At 32.3% G+C, this 24,499-nt stretch overlaps 3 protein-coding genes and 1 long non-coding RNA gene across 7 annotated transcripts in view; 1 reads left to right on the top strand and 3 right to left on the bottom strand.

Annotated features, from left to right (window-relative positions):
* Positions 1–1,634: 1,634 nt before the first annotated feature.
* Bre1 (E3 ubiquitin-protein ligase Bre1) lies at positions 1,635–10,215 on the bottom strand. Of its 2 annotated transcripts, none has more exons than XM_070299247.1 (16): positions 9,999–10,215; positions 8,597–8,760; positions 8,205–8,391; positions 7,929–8,117; positions 7,591–7,712; positions 7,211–7,447; positions 6,990–7,115; positions 6,679–6,852; positions 6,340–6,597; positions 5,964–6,095; positions 5,458–5,729; positions 5,198–5,351; positions 4,801–4,914; positions 4,100–4,502; positions 3,638–3,732; positions 1,635–3,500 (listed from the first exon to the last, which is right to left on the bottom strand). In XM_070299247.1, exons 2-16 carry the CDS (start codon positions 8,744–8,746, stop codon positions 3,219–3,221), a joined length of 2,895 nt encoding a protein of 964 aa, XP_070155348.1. In that variant the 5' UTR covers positions 8,747–8,760; positions 9,999–10,215; the 3' UTR covers positions 1,635–3,218. The 2 variants fall into 2 exon arrangements, with proteins under 2 accessions (XP_070155348.1, XP_070155356.1); XM_070299255.1 differs by having other exon boundaries at positions 4,100–4,484.
* Positions 10,216–10,388: 173 nt separating this feature from the next.
* Positions 10,389–20,886, top strand: Mpp6 (M-phase phosphoprotein 6). 3 transcript variants are annotated; one of them, XM_070299579.1, is made up of 4 exons: positions 10,393–10,528; positions 10,612–10,712; positions 11,082–11,415; positions 20,707–20,886. In XM_070299579.1, exons 1-3 carry the CDS (start codon positions 10,481–10,483, stop codon positions 11,401–11,403), a joined length of 471 nt encoding a protein of 156 aa, XP_070155680.1. In that variant the 5' UTR covers positions 10,393–10,480; the 3' UTR covers positions 11,404–11,415; positions 20,707–20,886. The 3 variants fall into 3 exon arrangements, with proteins under 3 accessions (XP_070155686.1, XP_070155680.1, XP_070155677.1); XM_070299576.1 differs by lacking the exon at positions 20,707–20,886 and adding an exon at positions 11,972–12,215; XM_070299585.1 differs by lacking the exon at positions 20,707–20,886 and having other exon boundaries at positions 10,389–10,528; positions 11,082–11,630.
* Positions 12,236–14,219, bottom strand: LOC138935185 (EF-hand domain-containing family member B). Its single transcript, XM_070299613.1, has 6 exons — positions 14,035–14,219; positions 13,783–13,956; positions 13,274–13,499; positions 12,819–13,011; positions 12,536–12,613; positions 12,236–12,432 (listed from the first exon to the last, which is right to left on the bottom strand). Exons 1-6 carry the CDS (start codon positions 14,148–14,150, stop codon positions 12,242–12,244), a joined length of 978 nt encoding a protein of 325 aa, XP_070155714.1. The 5' UTR covers positions 14,151–14,219; the 3' UTR covers positions 12,236–12,241.
* The window catches only part of LOC138935203 (uncharacterized), a 72,043-nt gene continuing 63,666 nt past the window's right edge, over positions 16,123–24,499 (bottom strand). The window contains exon 3 of the long non-coding RNA XR_011447222.1: positions 16,123–16,607. This is a non-coding gene — a long non-coding RNA (uncharacterized lncRNA). The remainder of the gene's footprint in view (positions 16,608–24,499) is intronic.

The following is a 24,499-nucleotide window of genomic DNA, read 5'->3' as shown; positions in this document are numbered from 1 at the left end:
AAAAAATAGAGCACTAGATTTACGAATTATTCTGTAATTACAGCAAAAAAAATTTTCTCGCCGCTTATACATTAATTATTAGGAGCTGTATGTCTTGATTTCATTATTAAATATATATTCCTTTTATAGTTAACACATGTTTCACATATATCAATTATAATACAAAGTTGTCACAATTAATTAATTTTATAATATAAAGAAGAATACAAGTGTTACTTCTTGTTTCGACGTGCTTATCGATTCATCTAGTTGATAAAAAGAATGTAACGAGTAAAAATAGAAAAAAAATAAGAGATGCGTCTCAAAGGTTAAAATATCGTCACAATATATATTAACGATAAGAAAAAAACAAGTTTAAAGTATTTCTCGCCAATTTTTACAGGTTCTCTATATGCAAAGCAGTTAAAAAAAATTTTTTTAGGCAGTGTTTCAGATAAAAATAACAAAAGAATATCTTTATACAAATTAATTCAGAAATCATGCTTTTCTTCAAATGAAAAATTTAAAAATTATTTTTTTCTAGTGTAATGTCATATTTTTCACAAATGCTTCTATAATAGTATACATTCCAATGACTTTTTCTGCATGAAAAAATAAATTTAAAAAGAAACAAATCTCTTTCCAAAAAATTTCATTAATCATTGATATATACAGGATGTCCCACCAAAAGTGGCCACACCCTTTTATCGTTTAAACTAACAGAGATAGACCATAACAAATTAAATGCTCCAAATTGAACTTTATTGAGCATAGTAGTTGTTTACAAAAGCTATTTAGCAATGGCCAATTTTCTGACTTGAGTATTATGATCAAATGACAACATGACATACGTCAATCTCTAACGCACGAGTCAGAAGTTGGCCATATCGCAGGACCGAAAATAAAAAGATAGACGTCGCCTGCGATATTTTAAGTTGATAGAATTCATATAACATATAAAATAGTTACATTAAATCTTACATTGTATTCGTTACAAATAGCGCTACAACTTTTATTGTATTGAAATATCCACATTGTTATAAAAAAATTATACATACTCTTCGTTCATTAACACAGATAGCTTTTATAAACAGCTATACTATGCTCATAATAGAGTTCAATTTGGATCATTTTCAATTTGATATATATTTGTTATGGTCTATCCTTTTTAATTTAAAAGACAAAAGGGAGTAGCCATTTTTGGCGGGATACCTTATATAGATGCACAATTTTTCGTACTTACACATCATTATTTAAATGATGTCTTTTATGTCATTTATTTACATTACAACATAGTTGGGATTCATCAAATCTAGAAAAATGGTTTTGAACATACGATCGAGTGAAATAAAGATCTATAAAATAGACTATTTTATTCGATTAAAGTTATATGCACTGATAAGTTTTCATTAAAATTACTTACATGGTTCTTTTTTCTTTTTCTGAGATATGCGAATGCATACACACATGTATGCATTCATAATATCTGTACGAGTGAAAATATTCGAAAATGATTTATACTGTATATGATACATAATGAGCTAATATAGTAATCGAATGTTTAACCATTTAACGAGAAAATATGAATTGTTAATGGAGAATAAATTGTTAGTTATTTCAATTTTATAATGAATACAGTTTATTATGTTGAAACAATGTTTGCTATAACATTGACACTCTGCAATTTTTAAATTAATAAATTTCTTAATTTGAGATTTTATATATATATATATATATTTTTTTTTCTTTCTCTCTTACAATGTTTCATTTTTTACTTTTAAAAATATATAGAATTGTGTTATTACACAGTTCTTAAATAAAATATATAAATTTAGGATATATCTTTTGTTTCATTTCGCTGATTTCATTTGGCTCCAATCCCAATAAGCAATTTTCGATGAAAACCATTAAAATATTCACGATTAGCAACAAAGTTCATTTTATTATTGTTATAATATCGAGTAATCTTGTACAGGACATTACTGTTTATATATCAGTTCGCCTGTCTCGTATATTATAAGCAATAGACAAAGTGAATTTTTGTGTGAACCATACCGATTAAAGAATTAAATTAATATTTTTTTATAAGCTATAATGATTATCGTATAAATTGCCAATTGTTGGTTCCGAAATGTAATCGAAAATGAATTCTTTCGAGATTTCTCAATTCACGTTCTCAATTCGATAATGAAAATAGAAGTGATTATGCGATCTCTATCCTCCACAATGTACAGATATAATCAAACATTATTCGCGTTCGGCAAATTCAACTTTGAATAGCAATCGAGTCTGATTGATGTATAACAAGCCAATCTATCAAATTCAATCAATATAGTTGTTTCAGCCTAACGCGATTGCCGATCTAAACGGTGACTACCCAAACTTTCTCGGTGATCACCAATTCCATAATTTCATAATTTCAGAATGTTTCTATTCTATGCTTATAAAAACATTCTTTCGAGACAGAAAACATAATTTCTCAGGGAATAGTAATCACTCAATTGGGAACCATTGATTTAAACTTCGTGTAAGTTTACTTTAAAAACGAGATCAAAATGATAAATCGAGTATAAATCATTCTTTATATCACCTTATAAAACTAGAAGCTTCTCAGCTTATATATTCGCGCTGATCGATTAAAAATGCAATCTTATCATTTCTTTCTCTATTGCATTCATACACGCATACATGTACATAACACATTTTTACTCTATCTTTTTCTATTTTTAAGAATGCATTTTATTTAGCATTACAAACACTAAAACATTTATCAATCAATTTAATAACAAAAAAGGCAAAGATCTTTTGTCTTGATTGATTAATGAAATGATTCGCCACAATTTGTAACACTAAATAGAGTTTATCCTATGTCAGTCGGCAGTATAAAGACCACAACACATAAAAAAAAACATAAATAATAAATTTAAGCGATAAGCAAATCATCCGTTCTCAAGAATTCTCGATTGTTATTCGCTAAGTTCTACGATTTACGTATTTTTTTTTTCCATGCACAGTGGTCTTGATATATACTCACAAAAATTCTTGATTTATAGTCGCGTATCAATGCATATCAGGGGTGTAATCGCGCCGTTTTCATAAAAAAAGTCAGAGTAATAAATAAAAGATTACAATATAATATAATATAAAAAAAGAAACAAAAGTACGCATATGTAACACATTACAAAATGTTACTCTACGTCACGGCGGCGAATCTTTCCAGCAAATCAGCACCTTCTTCTTCATGTGGACAGGTACAGTCGATGATAGTCGTTAGCGCCAAAAGCGCAGTTGCATTTCGGACATTTTCGCTGTCGCGTTTCGTAACGCGTGCGCAAGCAATCCCAACAGAACACGTGGAAGCACTTCGTGAGTACAGCATCTTTACGCTTCACTTTGCATGAAGGACACGTCAACGTTTCTTTATATTCCCGCAACTCTTCCGCCATTACTTCGTCTAATGTTTCGGCGAGTTCGATCTTCTTCATACGTTCGACTTTGCGTCGAAGTTGCGCTATCTCCTCCTGCAATATAATTCACATGCATATATAATATTAATGGTTCGCATGAGGATATACACATGTATAAATAATTCAAAACATATGAGAGAAAAATGTAGCTATTATAGATTTAGTGTAGCATTTTAAATCATAATGTATACCTGTAATCTTTTAGTTTTATATGCTTCAGCTTCCAAAGAACTTGTTTTCTCCGCTACAACTTGTTGCGCCTCCTTCATTTGGGAATGATATTTTTCTGTAACAATAAGTGTTGCGTCATCCTTGCTGGAAGCGAGATTATTTGGTCTTTATTAAGACTCCTGATCCCACATTGCAATCATATATTGAATTAACATCAGAAACAAGAAAAATCGTGTAAATTTTTTCTTACAAAATACATCGAAATAAATTAATTATATAATTTAATTTAGCTATAATTATTTACGATTATTGGTATTTATAAATAATTCAATATAACTAGCAAAGAACAGAAGCCTAATTAGTATTTATCTTTGTCTATTTCTCTAACTTATTTGACAAGAACGATATATAATATGTCTGCTAAGTGCTCTAAACACTTTGGATTTCTACACAATTATAAACATTTGCGTAAAAAATCTCACCAAGATGGAGTTTCAAGTCGGCGGCCGATTGTGCACTCTCTATCGCTTTCCGCTTATGCATTTCCATCGCCTGCTGTCTCAGAGCTAATTCCTTCTCCACCGTGGCGAGAGAGTTTTGTAAGAGACGTTCTTTTTCTTCTAATTTTCGCACGACAACGTTGGCTGCTTCCACCTGCGTCGTCAGCGTGGATACTTGCTCCTTCAATACGTCCTTCTCCTCTCTTGCGAGCTTATGCAGCTGATTACTTTTGATTCTTTCTGTCATAAGCTTGAAGTTTGCATCATCTTTTTCACGCAGCTGTTGTATCAGTCTTGAATTCTGTTCCTGCATGTCCTCAAACGCTTGTCCAGTTACTTCCATCTCATTCAGAAGCGCTTCTTCCTCCTGGAGCCATACACAATTCTGTTCAGCGTTACATCTCCGTTCACGTACGCCACAGTAATTCAAATTATATCGCCTATGATTTAATACTGAGAAGAGCTTTTAAGATGACATAAAAGTTTTTGTACAACAAAAATTACTAAGGTAAAAACATCAAGATAATTTTTAAGTCAAATATTTTTCAACTAATTTTACCTCTTTAATTAATTAAGATATATATAAAGTTCTAAAAGACATATATAAAGTTCTAATTCTTTTATATATATTGCATCAAAAACTATAAGAAAAATATACAGCAAATCTATGAAGAGTGATCTACCTGTTTTTGACCAGCAACTTGACGTTGCAGGTTGTACGCTTGTTCCTCCAACTTTTTAATTTTTATTTGCGCGTCTTCATCGGCTAACTTTTTACGTTCCTCGCGTTTACTTTCCTGTAAAAACAATCATATAATTTACATTATTATATTATGATTTAAATAAGAGTGAAACGTGCACAAGGCCAACATGAATACAAATGTCTGTGCGATAAATGATACCAACAATATTGTATAATAAGACATTTCAATATTTGAGTCTTTCTCAATCAAGAAGCACCAATATCGACTAAATGCAAAAACAGTAAACCCCCATTTATTTCATTTATTTATTATACTATCATGCCATTTTATTATATAATTATCACATGCATCAAATATCACAGTTGTTATAACATACCTGAATTTTTTTAACTTGCTGTCGTAAATCCTCCAACTCTGCTCTAGTCTTACGCTCTGCAGCCATTAATTGTACTTTGTCTCGTTGCTCTTTTCCAACACCTTTGTACATGTCTAAGAGAAGTTTCATCTCTTTCATTTCATTCACAGCCTTCCTGCAATTAGGTATTTATTTTCTTTTATTTCTTCAAGAAATTATATATTGTCGCAATAAAAATATCTTCTATTTTATTTTAGAATGCTAAATATCCGCGAACGTACTTGAGCTGTGCCTTCAAGTCCCTCACAATCTCTGATTCTGCCATTTTTCCATCTTTGGTGCGATGTGCGGGATCGCGGTGCTCGGTTTTCACAGATTCTTTTTTTATATCCTTCTCACGTTTAATGTCTTTCTCCTTTTTTAAAGTTGGTGAAGTTAACGTCAGAGAATCTGGTGTCCCTTTGTTACCTTCACTCTCTCCCACTTCGATAGTTTCCACCTCTTCGTCAGCACCGGATTCTCTTTTGATTGTAACGCCACTTTCTTCTTTTATCTATTTATCACAACATTAAAAAAAGTAATATAAGAATAATAGTAATTGTTAAATCTTGTCTTCATAATCGAACAAAATAGTTGAATATATTAATTGTAACATTTCGGGAGGACTTCTCAAAGTTTTATTACATATATTATACAAACTATATGCATAAAAAAATAACAACTACACAGAAAATATTTTTAGAAATTTCAGAATTATTTTTTTTTTCAAGTTTATATATTGATATACCTGTGTAGACCCTGGCAAGGAGTTTGATGCATCCTCCTCTTTTCCACTGCCATCTGAATTATTCCCTTCCTTGTTTTCTTGAGACGTTTGCTGGCCTAATTTTGCTGTCAATTCCTCTACTTCTCTCTTTAACTAAAAATATTTAATAAAAATAGAATTTTTTTTTATTTTATTTATATATTATACGATAATTTTCTATTATATTATAAAATTTATCTTATTATTTATTTAAATCTTTAATAAATAAATAAACGCACATAATTTTATTATTTAGATAAAATTAAGATTGGAATAATTATATGCATAAAGTATTGAAGTAAAAAGTTGCAAAGTTAAGTAAAAATTATGCTATATATGATTAGATATATATATGTACCCGAGGTATTTCAGTAGAAACTTCCTTGTACTTTCGCTTATAACGATGCACTTCCCCCTTTAATTGCTGATTGTGATTCTGAAGAGAGGTAATCAGATGTCGCATTTCCCGATTGATCGGACCTGTTTGCTCATTGGCTGCTAGATTCTGTTCAAACTCGATGCGAAGCATCTCGTATTCCTTGCGTAATTGCGCTAAGACATCTTCGAGTTGTATACATTCTCCACGCAATTTCTTTTGAGCCATTAACTCTTCGCTCTGAAAGAAAAATATCATTTTAATAAAGACAAAGCGTCGATTTTTATTCTTATAAGTTTAAGCTTTAAATATGCAATTTACCTCCATCATCTCGATATGGCGCAAATGTGTATTCTTACTCGATTGCAATTGTTGGCGGGCATCATCTAACTGCGTTTTTAATTGCATGGATTCATTATATAACACAGAAAACTGCGATTGCAAACATTTGTACTCTGTCGTTTCTACAATTACTGATTCGGGCAGCTGTCTTATCTGAAACATTTAATGCACAAATTCGATATTCCTTTTATTTGTATTTACTGTAAAGATAATTCATTAAGCTCTAACACAAAGCAAAGTTATATTAAAGTGATATGTAAATACAATTTAGAAAAAAATTATTTACTTACATCCATTTTCAATTTTTCTACTTCTTTCAAGGTGTCACGATGTTGCTGATGTAGTTTATCCAATTCTTGCAGTCTATTGTTAGCTAATTCACGTGTCTCTTCAAGTTCTCTTTGTAAATCTTCCAACTATAAACATAAAATATATATTAGAAAAATTAACTCTATATGAAATTAATACATATACATATAACCTTTTTTTATATAAGAAGACGAAATTTTACTTTAGTTTGTGAAACACTGGAAGCAACCAAAGTATTCGGCTTATTGCTGCCCTTTTCGTCTGTACCATGAATTTGCTGAAATGCTTTCAACTTTTCAATTGCTTCACCAAGATGATGTTCCAATTTATCGTTCCTCGCACGCACTTTGTTCAATTCGTACTGCAGATCATCCACTTGATTCCGCAATTCTGCCACAAGAGTATCTTTTCCCATTATAGTATCTTGCAGTCGTGACATCTATGAATAAGTACATCTATATAATAAAAGAAACAATATGCCTCCCCGATCGAGTCAAAATTTATAATGATCAATGGTTGCATTAATATCACAATAAAATGAAAATTAGAAAACTTGTTATAAATAAAACAGAAATCAATTACCTTTAATGAACTAGTGTGATGCTTTTCATGTAATTGTAGGTTTATCACTTGTAGATTTCTATTTTCCATCTGAATTTCCGCATTAGCGCGACGTACAACTTCATCAATATTTGGCGCCTCTTCTGAATAATCATATATCAATTATATTATACAATCTCTCTTGCAATAATTATATAATAAATCTATAAAGTTCCTCCAGAATTTCAGAAAATTCTAAGAGTATCAAACTATATAAAATAAACTGCTTGCATCTAAAGTCAAATCAATCAAATTCAGGTTGCTCAAGAACCACACTAACATGACATTAAAAAGGAACATTATCAATATACTATATTTACCGCCATCAAATTCCCCTTTGAGTGCAAGAGTAATCTTTTCATTTCTTTGAGACAAGCGATCAAATGCCTGTACAACTTTAGACACCGCTCGCTTTGACACTTGAACACGATTTGCTAACTTCTCATCTAACTCTTCTTTATCCCAGGAAGATAGTTGCATGAGAAATGACGTTGTAGCTTCATTCTCATCTGTAACAAAAAAAAGGAACATTTTTGTTAAAAAATTTGTTCTAAAGACTTTTGCAGTTATATATTGCATTTCTTTTAACTTCTTACTTTTGTTTTCAGATTCGTCAGCAGTTTCAGCATCAAATCTCTGCAGTAGTACACGTATGTCTTCGTTAAGCTGATTCCAGTATCGATTAACTACATTAAGTACTGCATCATCCTGCATTTGACGTTTTTCCAATTGTTCAATACGTTGTCTCAATTCAGCTTCCATTCTATGTCTTTGCTCCAATCTCTGATAAATAAATTTTGGAGATGATATGTGTGTGTGCAAACTAAATATAATTTGTATGTGTAAAAGAGAGCAAATATATAATTATAATATATATTACACATTCATCTTTTTGTTACAGTTTAATTTCTTATTCTATTTTCTCTTCATGTTTATAATTATATATTATTTCTTTTAGTCGCACAAAGAAAGTGTAAACTTTTTGTACCTGTGCAAGCTTCTTATTCTGAAATTGCAGAACCTTCATATCCATCTCTTCAAGAGTGGATATAGGTCCGATTAGAATTGGCTCAAATTGTACTTTTTTGATAGCTGGTTGGGAACTGGTGTCCCCACTGTCTGCTGATCGTTTCGACATCTTTGCAGTTATGTCTGTAAATAACAATAAATGCAATAAGTTATTTATTCATTCAAGATATTGAAATAAGAAAACATGTCTTTTCTTTTTTCTGCACAGTTTATAGAATGTCTCCCCAAATCTTTAAAAAAATCGTAAAAAAATTCCCTGATGTATTTTTCATGTATTTCTGTTCAAAATTCCAAGTAAAAAGAATAATTTAAGGTTTTTTGATAAAACTTTATAAAATAATTCTTTTATTGTATTTTTTTATGCCTTTTCTAATGTTTTTCACTCATCAAAAGAAAAAATATAGAGCCATTAAGATTTCAAATGCTAAATTTGCAAATGTACTGAAAAAAACTCAAAAGCTTTTGTAAGAAACATTTTTTACTTGCATAAAATTTTCATTTTTTCATAACTAAAAATTAAAATTAAAAACATGCATTAAAAATATTCAATATTTTGTTGAAACATTGAATATATATATAAAAAGAAATAGATATATATTTACAATATATATATTTAAACACATAATTCACAATTTGATTTATTGGCAAATTGCTTACAATATAAAAGCATTATCAAAAAAGAGAATTTTTAAAAAAATTTCCTGACTCTCAATAAAACTTTATGAGAATTTTCTGATTGTTCCAGATATAAAAGAAATTCCTGAGAATTTCAGATTCTCCATGTTTTTCCAGGAAGTAGACACGTCGAGTTTGTCATTTAATCTCCTGAATCTCAGAATATATAAAATGCAACAGAATGCTGTATAAAAATTAAAGATTTTATTTTTGACGCTAGTGCCAATATATATTATTATACTGTACAGATATTTAGAAACATATATATTCAGAACAGGGCTTGGAAGGTTAAACATAATATATGTCAGCAAAAAATCTATATAAACATTAAATGTAAGCCATCAATATTCTACACAATGGCAAATAGGACTTCAGCTGTATGATCTTATATATAAACAAGAAATAAACATAATTTTATATCAACAAAGAAGAAAGGTAATAATATCTAACATGTCGCGTATTTTTTTTTTAACCTCTTATATGATTTAGCAATTATGATCATAAGTAAACTATACAGACGTAATAAAGATGAAATTTATTTTCAGATCGCGTCAGATAGACATGGATTAGACGACTATCGTACGCTATAAAGACGTACGATTTTCCAAATTATTCCGATTCGCGAAAGAGCAATTCTGTTGTTATTGATCGCGTGCGCGCGCGCGCGCGCGCACTTGCGGATATACCTCAGTACGTGTGATTTTCAAGCTTCAACGTCCACCTTCGGCAGCATTCGATCCTATTCTTCGCCGCTATGTCATTCCCCGATGTGCCGCTCCTTACGTGCCAGATCGTTCGCCGCATTCAGTCTCTGCATCTTCCGCGATCCCGTGGACGAGAGTTGTGAACAGCAACGGGAACCGCCAGTTTGTGAACTTCCCTAACGGAAATCACGGCTGCGCGAAGGTAGAAGGCCGAGTGTGCGCGGAAAACGGTACTCTCGTCCGGTAGAGACGTGACATTTTACAGGTCGCTCGATACTTATTAACAGTCGGTAAATACGGCGATCGTACCTATCGACATTCCTATTTTACTCGCGGCGCTGCGATCGAAACATGATGACGAGGTCAGGTTAGGTGGTGAACCTTCATCGTCCATCATCGTCTTTTTGTACTATCTCGCACGAGTGATATTATATTTATCTTTTTTGTATCTATACAAATTAAATATGGATTCGAAGAGGATGGCTCTGTCAAAAAGTATATTGGACATGAAGGTAAATTGAAAGAGAAAAGATTCTAAAAAAGTTGTACAAGATTGAGTATTATTGTACGATAATATACGAGTTTGTTTGTGCAGTTCATGAAACGGACGAAGGACAAAGTGGAGAAACAGCAGTTTCAAGAGGAAGGAGAGGAGTACTTTGGCAACAGACTCACATCACATATGAAAGAAGCATCGTAGGTATACTTTTCATTATTTTATTAAAGTATCAAAATATTATATCTAAATTAATAATAATGCAAATAAACAAGCCTCTGTGTGGATGTCTTAAGTTCATTTTTGCGATGAGGTTTGAATATATATTTATAAAAATCTATAATTTTATTTATTACATATCTTAATATATGTACGAATTACTATACAATAATATTTTTATACAATACGATACGTAAGATTATAAATAGAATTTTGTCTCAAATTTTGTTATAAATTATAAATTATCTAATGAAGATTTTAGATATTAGAATGTGTATTGTTAAGACTAAAATATTTTATTTTGACAGTAATAGTGTTGTTACTAACAATTGCTTACATTTTATTTTAAGTGGGAAATTTTTTATGGAACCGAGTTATATTTTCTGTGAGGAACTTGTCAATGGTAGATTAAGTTTTCAAGGGATGAATCCGACGATAGAGAAGATAATGGAAGCAAGAGAAAATGCAAAACGAGCCCAAACAGAAACGAAGGAAGAAGTTGACGTGTCGGATGAGCAAATGACTGTTCAATGGCAAAAAATGCGAACAAAGTTTGATGTTATGCAAAGAAAATCGCAATACAAAACCAACAGAAAATTGCAGCATAGCAAGACGGACTATAATGACGAACCAATGGGGAAGAAACCAAAATTTCTGAAACCAGCAGAATGAACGTGCAATCTGGTAAATAATTTAAATAATTGTATAGGTATTATAATAATTACGTATACTAATAAAATGTTTTGTACAATGACAAGAGTAAAAGTTGATACATTAGCATATATAAATTTGACATCATAAGTTATTTATGATATTACTTTGAAGTTTTATACAATATTGGAGTTGACACACTAGCACGCATAGATTTGACATCATAAACTAATTATACCATTTTGAATTTTTTTATAATATTAAAGTTGATATATTAGCATGCATAAGCTTCATTTTTATAATAATATATTAATATTATATAAAAATTTAATATCAATATAAAAAATATTAATATTGTATCATAATTAGTTAATGATGTCACTTTAAATTTTTATATAATGTTATAACAAAATCGCGTGAAATGTTACTTGTTTGTCACGTTTGGAATATACGATTTATACACATACATATATAGATATATATATTTTTTTTATTTTACTCATAAACATTTTTTATACGGCTTCCAAGAACTTGTATATTTTTATCTATATGTAATTTTCTTTGTCACAAAATCTGACGCGGCGAGCAGTTCCCGAAATGTTTCCACACATACACCACCAGTGCAATCCTTTCGCTGTCCTTCTTGCCATAACGCATCAAAAATATCCTCCACGAACTCGAAACCAATATTTTCGAATATTGCCCGCATTTCTTCTCTGTCGCGAGTCTATATAAGAGATTAACAGAAGCTTTACTTGTGAGGAAAAATTTTTTTGCTCTGGTTGTGAATTTAATATTGTCTATATTTAATTAAAAATAAAAATTTATATCGATACGACAATATACTATTAATTTGCTGCTATGTGAGACAATCTACCTTAAAAAGATCTATATGTGTCAAACCATATCTCGTAAAGATGCTGGGTGATATCAAGCATTGAACGGAAGTTTGATCGCCTAAATTCTCCTTGTCTGGACATATACCCGCGCGTGGTAACATTGTCATTGAAAAATCCGATTTTTCGGATGGAACTCCAGCTGCGCGAATTTCTATAATATATCTTAAAGTTTATATTCCAAGTATTTATTTGCCGTGAGATACCTATTAAGGTATTTTTAAGATATGAAAATATTAAAGAGAGAATACACTTACTCGCGCTATCAGTTGCTTGAACAATTCCTATGCTCTCACCGTATGTAGTAATATAATCTGAACTCGCCAACGATGCTTCTAAAATAATATTTTTGTATATCATTGCCGATATCGTTGCGTATTAAATTAAAGAATTAGAATAATTTCAAAATTATTTAAAATTGTTATTAATTATTATACAAAAATTTCTCTTTTCTAATTTTTTTAATTGATTGATCTTATAGGAAATATGTGTGTGTACGAAAAAGAATTAGAAATATTGAAGTTATCGTAATTTATTCACGTTTCATCTTTGGCAGAACTGGCAAACTGCATCTCCAATTGAAGAGATTGAGCAATTCTCTATAATTAATATTTCCGTCTTTGCGTAATAGCAACGTATCCATCAACGGAAAGAGAAATTCCTTGTTCGGAGATATATGATACCTCTCGAAGATCGAGAAAACTTTATTTTCAGGTAGAACTCCGTCATATTTCTAATTATAATTTCATAATTTGTATTTTATACGATTTCTAAAAATGATTTCGATTTTTGTGTGCGATTGGTCAATTTGATTAATATGTGCACATCCAGTTTAGTTCGTGCGGAGTATAAAAATTCCATTTGTTTAATTTAGATTCGTGAAGAAGAATAGTTTATGTGTGAAATTTTAATTAATATATAAAAGATAAAATGATAATAAAAAAACACATAGAAATATTATGGATATATGAATAAATCGATGTATGTCGATATACTTGATCCAGACGAGAAAGTTCGTCCTCTATATCCGAGAACGGTACTTCCGGAATGCGTTTCTTGAGCTTTTGACGGAAATTTCTTAAATCACGTAGACATTGCCACCAGAAAAGAGTTTGCTCGTTTAAATCGGTGTCGCGTAATGCGTCTGAAGCATCAAACTTATCTTTGACGCTCTTCTTATCGTGCGTGACATCTGCATAAAGACGCGATGTTTTCGGGTCCCTCAAATCACAAGTTCGTTATTCTTCTTGAGACAATTTGTCATTTCTGTCATTAACTAAGTTCTTATTTGTTTATTACATGAGAAAGTAAATAGTTAATTATCTCTTTATCACTCTTAAAATCTGAGCACACCATTTTATAGATAGATACAAATCCATATGAAATAGCCAATTAAAAATATTTGTTATGTAAGAGATCGATGCGATTCTTTTCAATTTGTACATGTCATTATAAAACATACAGATACATGCGTAATACGAGATTATTGTTTCAAGGAGATTACTTGATTCGTCCAACGAATGATTTAGTGCGTTTCGTGAAATCTGCTTGTCGACGATCGACTAATGTAATTGGCTCATGATTGATCCACGTGAAAATTCTTCTAATCCGTGATTCTGATCTTTGACTTTTCGTGGGTTTACCAAATATATCAGATTTATCGAAAGGCTTTTTGTAACTGTGTACAAACAAATATTATAAATTCGAATTTGCTTAAACAGCTGCAATCTTACGAACACCATATATATATACTTACTCTCTTGTAATTTGTTCGGATGGCTCGTAACAATTATGCGATTTTCGGTACCAAGAGCGCGCAATATCCTCTCGCACTTTGGTCGCGCTTTCCTCAATTCTAGCTATTTGTTTCATCTTTCATAAAAAATGCAGATGTTAATTAATTACAATCCTTATATTAAGAATCACAATAAGAAAGATGACGTTCCGAATTTTATGAGTGGGTCAACTGTAAAGGAACTATTCATTAATTTCTCAAAAATTAGATTGTGCATAAATTATTAAATTAATGAACTTATGTATTTTCGAAAAACATAAAATTCAAAAATGTTCTTGTATCATAACTTTGATGCGAAATGATCTCTAATAATTGGCCGATATTTTTGATTTTCAATCTTCAAAACTTCAATTTTGTTTTTGGAAAAAGATTCCTCCAGGACATAGCTTTAAATATTGACTTGATATTTCATCGAAATTTTTAAGGAGCGTCTTATTATCTCCCACGAATAATCATCCCACAAGGTGATTGTCCCTATGTATACCTTCTACTACGTATACAATACGCGATATCACGTAACGAAATACCAGTATACCAGTTTTGCAATGAAATGGCAGAAACGGAATACGGCCTAGCGCACCCCGACGACGTAACATTATACGCGAAGAATATATCGAATGAAGTTGTTCGGTTAGTTGTTCGCTTTTTTTTTTTTTATTTCTACGTGTTAATTTACATTAAGATGGATTTGCAGCGTTTAAAGAGCGTTTCGTTGCGTACTGCATACGGTTCGATTAATTACCGCATTAATTATCACCGTTGACGTTACATAATAACGTAAACTGGACAGTTGGGTGGCACGCGCGGTTGGGTAATTTCTAATATTTAGTATTCCTTTCCACTTGTATATATATACGTATATATATATGTGTATGTTTTTTTGTTCTTCAGGATATTAATAACAAACAGCACATGCATAATAACGGGATTATCTATTTCTAGATTTTATAAAATATCTGTTATTATACCTATTCTGTCCTTAGTAGATCTCGTTACATTCTATTGGAATTCTGCTGACAGATTTTGTATCGATGATGTCGCTTTATTTAATTTTTATATTTGCATCCGACAATGTCGGCAGAATTGGAGTAGAAATCTAACGAGATTTGATAACGGATAGTTGGTAGATTGATGTGGAAAAAATTTAAATATCATTATCATATTTATAAATATCCAGATATTATTTGTAACATATAATATTCTTGTTATTATATATAGATATATTGCCGCACAAAATTCGTACAATATAACATTTATATTAACAGCTGCGCTTTTATCCGTGAGAGTAATTCGCGCTCGATGCATTACTTTTCCGAGATTTAATGTATTCTTACAGCTGTCATACCGACCATGATGCAATAATATAGGTTGTTTCGCCTTGTTTCTCAGATGAAATACCGGACCGTTAATTGCGGTAGCATGTGGCTCGCCTTGAACGGCTCTTCCCTTTAAAAACGCCGCAGAATGGCTGGTGATCGAAAATCATGACCCGATGACCGCGTCAATAAAATTTAAAAAAATCTTCCCGATAAAATTCGGATCGTAAACTTCTCACATGCACCGTTACACTGGGCAACGTTACGAAAGAAATATCGCGGGCTTTCACTCATACTGTACAATAACATTTTTGGTCTCACGATTTGGTTATGATAAAAAGAATGTAGCGATTCAATGCGGAACCGAATCAATATACCAGTCAAAAAAAAAAAGAAAAAAAAGGGAATCTAAAATATTATTCCGTAGAGCTATCTAAATCGTAATTGAAAAACGAACGATATACCTTAATGATAAAAAGAGAAATTTATGTGTGATATTTTATAAAAGAAAGATCGCGGTTAAAAAAAAAAAAAAAAACCCGGTTTCTGGAATCAGTTTTACACTGATGATACACAATTTCAAATCGTCGCAAGCGCATTCACGCCGGATTATCAAGAGGTAGAGGACATTAAAACGGCTCTAGTCGAATCTTTCGAAAAGTCTTTTCTTTATTATTTATTAATTTATTAATTTTGATGTACAAATTTTTCATGGATGAAACGAAGTGTACATGAGAAAGGAAGGTTTATATAAGGCTCTGTTATCAAACTATTCGTTTTACTTAGAAACAAGCCCATCCGTTTGTACTCCTTCCTACTCGATCCGCTCGTACAATGTATGATTAAACCCTGATTGCGTTTAATGCGATCACGTCGTAACGAACGGTAACAACTATCTGTCGGCTGCGGTGACTTGTTTCCTCAAAAGGCGCGGCGTGCACCAATTTGCCACCGCGAATAAAACTACCGCGAGGCGATACAGCTGGATTAACAACGAGAGTGCGGATGCGCTAGTTGCTCCGCACTCACGACGTGTTATTTACAGAGAAAAGAGCGCGCGCATTGCCAGGATTACGGACAATTTGCGCGATACCTCGGTGATTAGAATCGCGTCCGGGAAGGGTGGCCGGCGAATCTCGGGGGCACACAATGCGGCAACTTTCCTTCCTGGAAAGGTTGAACGCTCCCCCTCCGTCCGTCTGGTATTCCATAATTGTCCTGGAAAAGCAATTAAAGCTTACGATCCATTGATTGGAGAATGATTAGTGCCACGACGATGAGATTAATTCGTTTCTCCGTATCTCTCGCGAAGAGATACAGGGAAGGAGAGATTGTGCGTTGCTTCGTTGCTGACGATAACGACGCGAGGAATTTTTTTTATACTTTATTTCCTTTTTTTTTTTTATATTTTTCACTATATTTTCACATTTTATATCTTCCACATATTTTTCACTAAATATGATATATAAAATAAAAAAATATTACATCAATTTTATTAATGCTATCATGCACAAATTAATTAATTTCCGTGCAATATTATATGATAAACAAATTTGTAAAATAAATATTTTTTAGAATCGAATGCAGATTAATAAATACGACGTTTTGATTGTAAGGATAATGCGTACAAAATTCAAAGATTATGTGACTATCGATCCTCGATAATTTAGAACGTGCGCTGGTCTATCTAGCGCATCCATTCTACTTTTTTTTTTACATTAGTGAAGAACATGCGTCGTCGAGAATTTGATGAAGAGAGGACGCGGTCTTGTTGTTCGTCTTGTACGTGCTAAATATTTGAGTCAGCTTGTCGTCGGCATTAAACGACGAGCAAACATCGTCGATACACCGCGGAAGAAAACGCCGCTCATTTATCAAGTGCAAACAAGGCACCGTTCTGTCTACCTTCTTCGCATCATCCCTTAGAATAAGTTATTCAATGTGTACGGATAAGTTATACGTTCAAATAACTCGCGGATAAAAATCTCTTAACGCAGTCGCGATGATACGGAGAGATTAATTGAAGATAGTAATTGAGTACTTCTATTATCTATTTATAATTTTTTAATATATTTAAAATATATTTTTTCATCTTTTTTAATATCATTTTATATAATAAAATCTATATATATTTTACACATCTCTTCGTTTGTGAAAGAATGTGTGAGGGATATGCGAGAGAGTCCGCAAAATATTTTACTTGACAAAAACTTTCTCAGTAAGAGATAAAGATAAATCTCTTTCTCGTGAAATATTTTTGCACAAGATACAGATCTTTCAAGGAAACGGCTGCGAGAGAAGAGAGAACCGTGCTGCTCGAAGAAATCGTATCCGTAAAATGCGCCCAAGAAAGAAAAGCCCGAGATCTCGGTCGACACTCGATATCACGTCCAGCTGTGCGCGGCAGCGGATTTTTAAGTTACAGCCTCGTGTAAAGAGAGAAGCGCTAAACGGCAACGAGCGTTTGAAATTCACGCTCGCTGCGTCGTCGTATCGCATTTAAAGCAGCAGTTCCCAAACTGCATAAGAGTGAGAGCAATAATAAATTCCGGAGGTGATATTGCAAGAAAAGATAAGAACGGCGTACCGTTCTTCGCATCAAACGCGTATATACATATATTTCTGATTTTGAAATAGACCAAATATTCAAACGTGAAAAGTTGATATTTCTTCTGGAAAAATTTACACTTCTATCAAAAAAAAAAAATATATGTCATTAAAGAGACAGCTATTATTTTTCTCGCTTCTTGGATTAATAAGCCTCAAGCTTTACACTCTACAGACTCGTATCTCGATTCCAGAACCCAGAGTTAAGCTTGCAACTGTATGATCTTAAATTTTCGTCAAATAATTATATTCGAATGTAATAAATCGTGGGATATAAAGGAACAGAAAATATCGTTAAAAAAAAAAAGATTTTTTTTTAAATTGCCTGTCATGTATAAAACGCTACGCAAGCAAGGTCGGACTGCACTCTAATCCGAGAAAGGAGGGGAGGAAAGAAAAAGGTGCTCCTTTTGGGAACCCCTGACAGCTGGTAGCATATGACGTGATACGAAACAGTGTCAACGAGCGGGGTCAAGATGTGAGTAAAACGGTAACTGAGCGCGAAACAATATTTGCCCGATAACCAGTCTGGAAAACGTTCTCTCCACGTGCTAATGGATTTAGCGGTGACAGGACGCTAAACCACGTGTGTGCCCCGGCGAACGAACGTGCTCCACGCGCGCGGCTTACACGCGCGTGTTGCACGAATGTTTGCCGTGTCGTCTCCATCGTGTTTCACCGCAACAACGATCGTTGAGATTTTTATTCGTGTATGAACAAACAAACCCATCTGTCCCGGGGTATCTATCTTCCGCGGCGAGCGAGCTCGAGCGACTCCAATTCGGGTCGAATTCTAACGCGCGCCGGAGACCCCGTTGTTTCATACATCGTAGATTTATTGCGGAACGCGTCATTTTCCGAGAGCCTCTCAGCAGGTGTAATTACGGTACAGCAAGCATTGCTACACGCGTGCGCCCCTTTCAACTGAAACATTCATTCCGGGAGAGAACACGTTGCGTAGAGAGATTAAAAGAAGCATAAAGATTTAAGTTCGAAACTTTAAATTCAAGAAGAAAAGAGAAAATATATATAATTTGTAGAGATAGCTTTTAAGAATAAAATGTGAAAAGATAAAAAGAAAGAAAAATATGTAGAATTTTATTACATATCTCAAAACTCAAAATATATTTATTACATTTTTTATGGAGGGGGGGGGGGGAATTAAAACTGTTCGTAGCATAGGTACGTACTTTTTTCAATACAGAGAGAAATCAGGGACAGGAAAACCGTGGTAGATAGGTAGAAGAATTTTTCAATTACCTTCTCGAAATGTTAACTCTATTATTGCAGTAAAGTAGGTCGACGTGAAGTCGCGATTGATCTCTGCTACAAATCAATGCTCTTTGATCATTGTTCATTTGATCGTGGACAATTTCCTTTCGCCCAATCGATCGAAGAGCCGTTCGCATAATTATTGCGACCCTGATAAAATACACGTGAACGGTAACGCGTCCTGATGTTGCTTTCAGTTATAATTAGTATTTCTTGTGATATCAGACGTTCAACTTTATCCAACTTTGCAGCGCTCGATTTCTGAGCGTTTTCAACGATATATTTTTTGTTTCCTTTTCAAAATCATCATCTTTCTTCATATAAGACATTAAAGCATGAAAACATTAAATTTTGCAGATATTTAAAGCTTAATTTTTTTTTATTTATAATTTTGCGTTCTATTTTCATCTATTTTTTTAAATAGAGAATATTTGGCAACTATTGCATATATTATATTACTCAAATTTTATGCCTTAATTTAATTCAAATATAATAAAGATTTTAATACATAGATTTTTTAAATCGTATGTTAATAAACTTCTTCGACGTAATTCTTCTTCCGCAGAGTTCTTTCGTGTTCACCTTTCCTTAAAAAGATAAAGGACATCGTTAATTCGAAGTCTTCGATATCTTCATGATACTCGTTTCGTTTCGACCTTTACGATTTGTGCCGTTATAATATACTATCGCTCTTAGAAGACAACTTCGAAATAGCGGCAGTAACTTCGCTCTGTTTTCCATCATCACTATTCGTTATACTTGCGCAAGCCGGGTTCATCAATTTGGTTTAGAGTAATCAATTTTCCTTCACGTATCTTAAAATACGGCCGGAAGTAGCGTCGCGTTCTCACGTGTCTATAATAAACGTGACTGAACTGACAGAAGCGCACGAAACGCATGTTAATGGAACCTTTGTATTACTATCTATCAGATCAACCGCTTAGATAACGTCAGAATTTTTGAACAAGGCTGATTTAACCGGTTGTTGAATGAGTTATCTTGAAAATAGGATGCTATTATCTTCGATCTGAGGAATTTGAGTGAAGAAATTCTTTCTCTCAAAGAAATCAAACGCATGTTGAGTATTTTTTAATAGTTTCACAACGCACTGATTTTTTTTATTCAATAATATTGCTTAAAAACCGATACACTATCTTGCCATTAATAATTAAGATAAGATATAAGAATAAGCAATATAAGATATAAGAAGATATAATATGTAAGATATTATCGGGTGAATAAGATAAGCATTGCTGCTACAGTGGATATAATATGTGGCGGCGTGTATGTATATGTAATGTGTTTTTTTCTTTTTAATGAAAAATTATATATATATATATATATATATATATATATATTTATTTATATATCTATTTATATATATTAATCTACCGAAGAGTTCTAGCTTATATATTGTTATAAAATTTCATTAAAATAGAAATCCGGAATTCATTAATCAGAAAAGCAGCAACCTCCGATGCAGATGATTTCGCATTTCAGGCAACGAGAAACGTGTAATTGTGAGTAAAAAAATATTGCAATTATAAAGAGGAAGATATCACTCGGCATTTATGTTATATAGAATATATATACGTATATCTTGTATAATCAGTACGGATTACATCTGGGACTATTATCGCTGTAATTTTAGAATCAAGGAAACCGAGCTAATAATATCCAATGATATGCCATTTCTATCTTAGACTGCCTATTAATTTGATATCGCGTCGATTTACATTCTCTTTAGTAAATAAGGCTACAGATATGTGTAACTCTTGCAATCTTTCGCAGAATTTTCGCAGCGACAAATCACGGCATTGTATTAGAAGATTCTTTGTAAGTGCGAGATGTAAAAAAAATTGAGATAAAATTGCGATTGTTCCATATTTAATTTCTTAATTAACTATTAATTTGATTCTTTATATCAGATTGTTAAAAATTTTGTTAAATCTTGAAATTCTGCATAATAAAAATTAAATAATTAACTATAGAATAAATTTTGAGAGAAAAAAATTAATTTAGAATAAAAGTAAAATTAATAAATTTATAGATTTTCGGATAACACGATCTGTGACAAGTATAAATTAAAACGATTATTTCGTAAATTATCTGATTTTCGATAGATTTTATTTTTTTCGAGCACCTCGATGTGTATAAAAATAGGAAAAGAAAGGAGAGGGAAAATTGGTTATTAATTCGATTAGTTGTTTGGTTATAAATAAATCCATGATAAATCAGTAGTTTAGATTTAAATTTATCGGACAGTTTTGCTGCATTATAGATTATAGATTAATTATATATGATCATATTCTCAGAGGCACACATACATTACGAAACACACAGGACATGATTGCTATATTGGCACAGGTAAATAAAAGGTATGTAATGCCTAATTTTCAGTTTCATTCTGAATTGTAAGAAATACTGCTGTTTATACGTGTGTGTGTGTGTGTGTGATTCAACCCACGCGATTGTTAGAAAAAATTTTTTCTATGTAGCACAAAAGCCATAATTAAAGCTATAAAAATTTGCAGAAATGCATTTATGTCAAATATTAAAATAAAATTTCATACTGGGATATACATATACCTCGTAAGGTTCTTTCATTCACACGAATTAGTTTCATAATCGCGAGCTTTTCACTTTCGTGAATGTCTGATCGTATATTTAGATTTCTTGGTCCTTAAATTCTTATTTTTGCCTAAGGAGATCTTTTTTTGTATTCATATATTAGTTACATAAATATTTAAATTCTTATATATATATTTCCGTTTTTATAGGAATCCTCCCTCGTAAATTTTCATTTTATTAAAAATCTTTTACTTTAGAAAAAATCTTGATTCTTAAACTTTTTTAAAGATTTTCGCCGGCTTTATATATATATATATATAAAGCCCGAAATAATATATGAAAATGTCCACACTGTTTGTACACCAATATCAATTATGTATGTATTAGTCAATATTATGATATGTATTAGTGTATTAGTCAATTATGTTCGATAAATGGGCTGTCGCTGTGTGATATCGCGCTCGACAAAAAAAATCACTATCCCGCAAGATCGCCGTTCGCTCTTTCGATGTTCTCTTATTATGCCATACCGACGATTATAAACATAAAGCGCTAACGATTATCCGTTTAACTCACTGACAGCTGACATTAGCACACGAATTCCCGCACGCTGCTTTTGATATCCCCGATTCTCTCTTTACGCTCACCTTTCTACCAGTGATAGGATCTCATAGCGTGTACATACACGGTGCTTCAAATGGAAGTTAAATGTATTTTGACATCTCGATAGATACAAAATTTAATTTTTTTATCGATTTTTCCTTTTTCTTCTCTATTATTTATAAAAGTAAAAAACAATTGGAGATATTAAAAAATAATATTAAAATGAAAGTCTTTGACGTTAAAAAGTATTAATTTCTCATTGATCCTTAAGTTCAAAGAATAGAAAAATGATATTGTGTTCGCATTATATACAGGGCAGTTTTCTAATGGATTTCATTTTTGTATAAAAAATTCCCACTTTCTTCCTGTATAATATTGTAATAAATCAATATGTATGAATCGTCCTGTAACTGAATTAGAATGCCAGATATAAATATTAGAATGCCAGATATATTTCTATGCTTTGCGCTATAATTTATTTCAACGTCAGACAGACCGAGATCTCTTCAACTCATTCGTCTACAATTTCCAAATATGTATCAATATCAAAAGCCGATATAAATAAGCCGACATAAATTTTGATCTTTTATATTCTCAGCCTATTTGTGTGATAATTCGTCTAAAAATCTTTAATGTATTTTATAACTATCGGACCTATCGATTTTAAAAGAAAATTTTAAAAAAATTATCAGAAATTTGTATTTGATACATATAATATTTAAAGTTTTGGGGAACTTTTGTATTGACTATTTTAAATCTTATTTCTTATATTATTTCACGTATGTATATAAATTTTTATTTTACATTAATCATTTATATAAGATAAATGTGAAGCTCATGTCAATATTTCGAAGCAGTGGTATCAACGCAGAGTACTCAATAGTACATATATATTGGATGTATATCACACATACTGGGACAAATACACACAGATGATTCCGAAAGGAAGAGGGAGAGGAGGGGGAATAGTATAGCGAGACGTGGGAGGAGTTCCCTGCGAATACGCTCTCCGTCTCTCTGGAGAGACCACTCTTGCGGTGGCAGAGGTGGTCTCTGCTCACCTGAGCGTTTCAGGTGGCAGTCGCCCTGCTGAATCGTTCAGCGACGGGTTCTCCTCGTGTAAGAGCCGCGAGCGCGATTCGCCAGAGAGGGATTCGCACGAGACTCACGAGACACTGGGAGACTTGAGAGAGAATTGATATGTCGAGCGAATCCGCGAGTATATTCGATAGGATCTGAGAATCGTGGATTCTACCATTGACGATCTCCCGAATTCTCTTTCAAAATCGATGAAACAATCATCGCGAGGATAAAATATTTCACACGCAGATCTCGTCTAATTATTCTAAAAAAGATGGAGACGTAATTGTCAATAGATTTATTTCGATAAAATAAAACTCGATCAATGAAATGAAATTATTGTATTTATGTTTAACCACAAGAATTAATTCTTATAAATCAAAATAATTTAATCAGAAAAATATTTCCATCGCGAAGCGGTTGTCCAATTTGATGCGACATCAATCTTTGCTAATTGAGAAGCAAAAGGATTTTTTGTGCAGTAACTGGTCTAATAATTGTTCATTTTAATTAATCAATCAGAAGAAATTTCGCTTCTTGTTATTCTTTCTGATTCAGAAATATCTTTAAGATCGCTCAATCGAGAGACTTTCGTGATTCGCGAAATATTTCGTAATAAAACAATAAAACGACAAAAATGTAGCGCGTTACGACATAATAAAGGAAACAAACGATACCTTCCATCGTAATCGATAAAAATCGTCACATCAATAAACAAGATCGATTGGGAGTTCGAATAATTTGCACGCATCTTGAAGAAAGTGAACGTCCTCGGTGGTCTCGAGTTCCCTGCGATGATCGAAGAGCTGTCATCCGCGAGAAGAAGCTGATCGTCATACGTTTATTAAACGGAAAGACATTCCTGACGGCGGATCGATTGACAGTTCCGTTCAAGCAACATATAAATTTGTCATGGAATCGACTCGTTCGATGGCATTCTGAACGGAATTATCATCATTTAGATAGACGATATGAAA

The sequence above is a fragment of the Polyergus mexicanus genome, unplaced genomic scaffold (genome assembly GCF_030449975.1).
Source record: "Polyergus mexicanus isolate NDT 795.1 unplaced genomic scaffold, iyPolMexi1.0 SCAF_1, whole genome shotgun sequence".
NCBI classification, from domain to species: Eukaryota; Metazoa; Arthropoda; class Insecta; order Hymenoptera; family Formicidae; genus Polyergus; species Polyergus mexicanus.
This window is presented reverse-complemented; position numbering and strand designations above follow the sequence as displayed.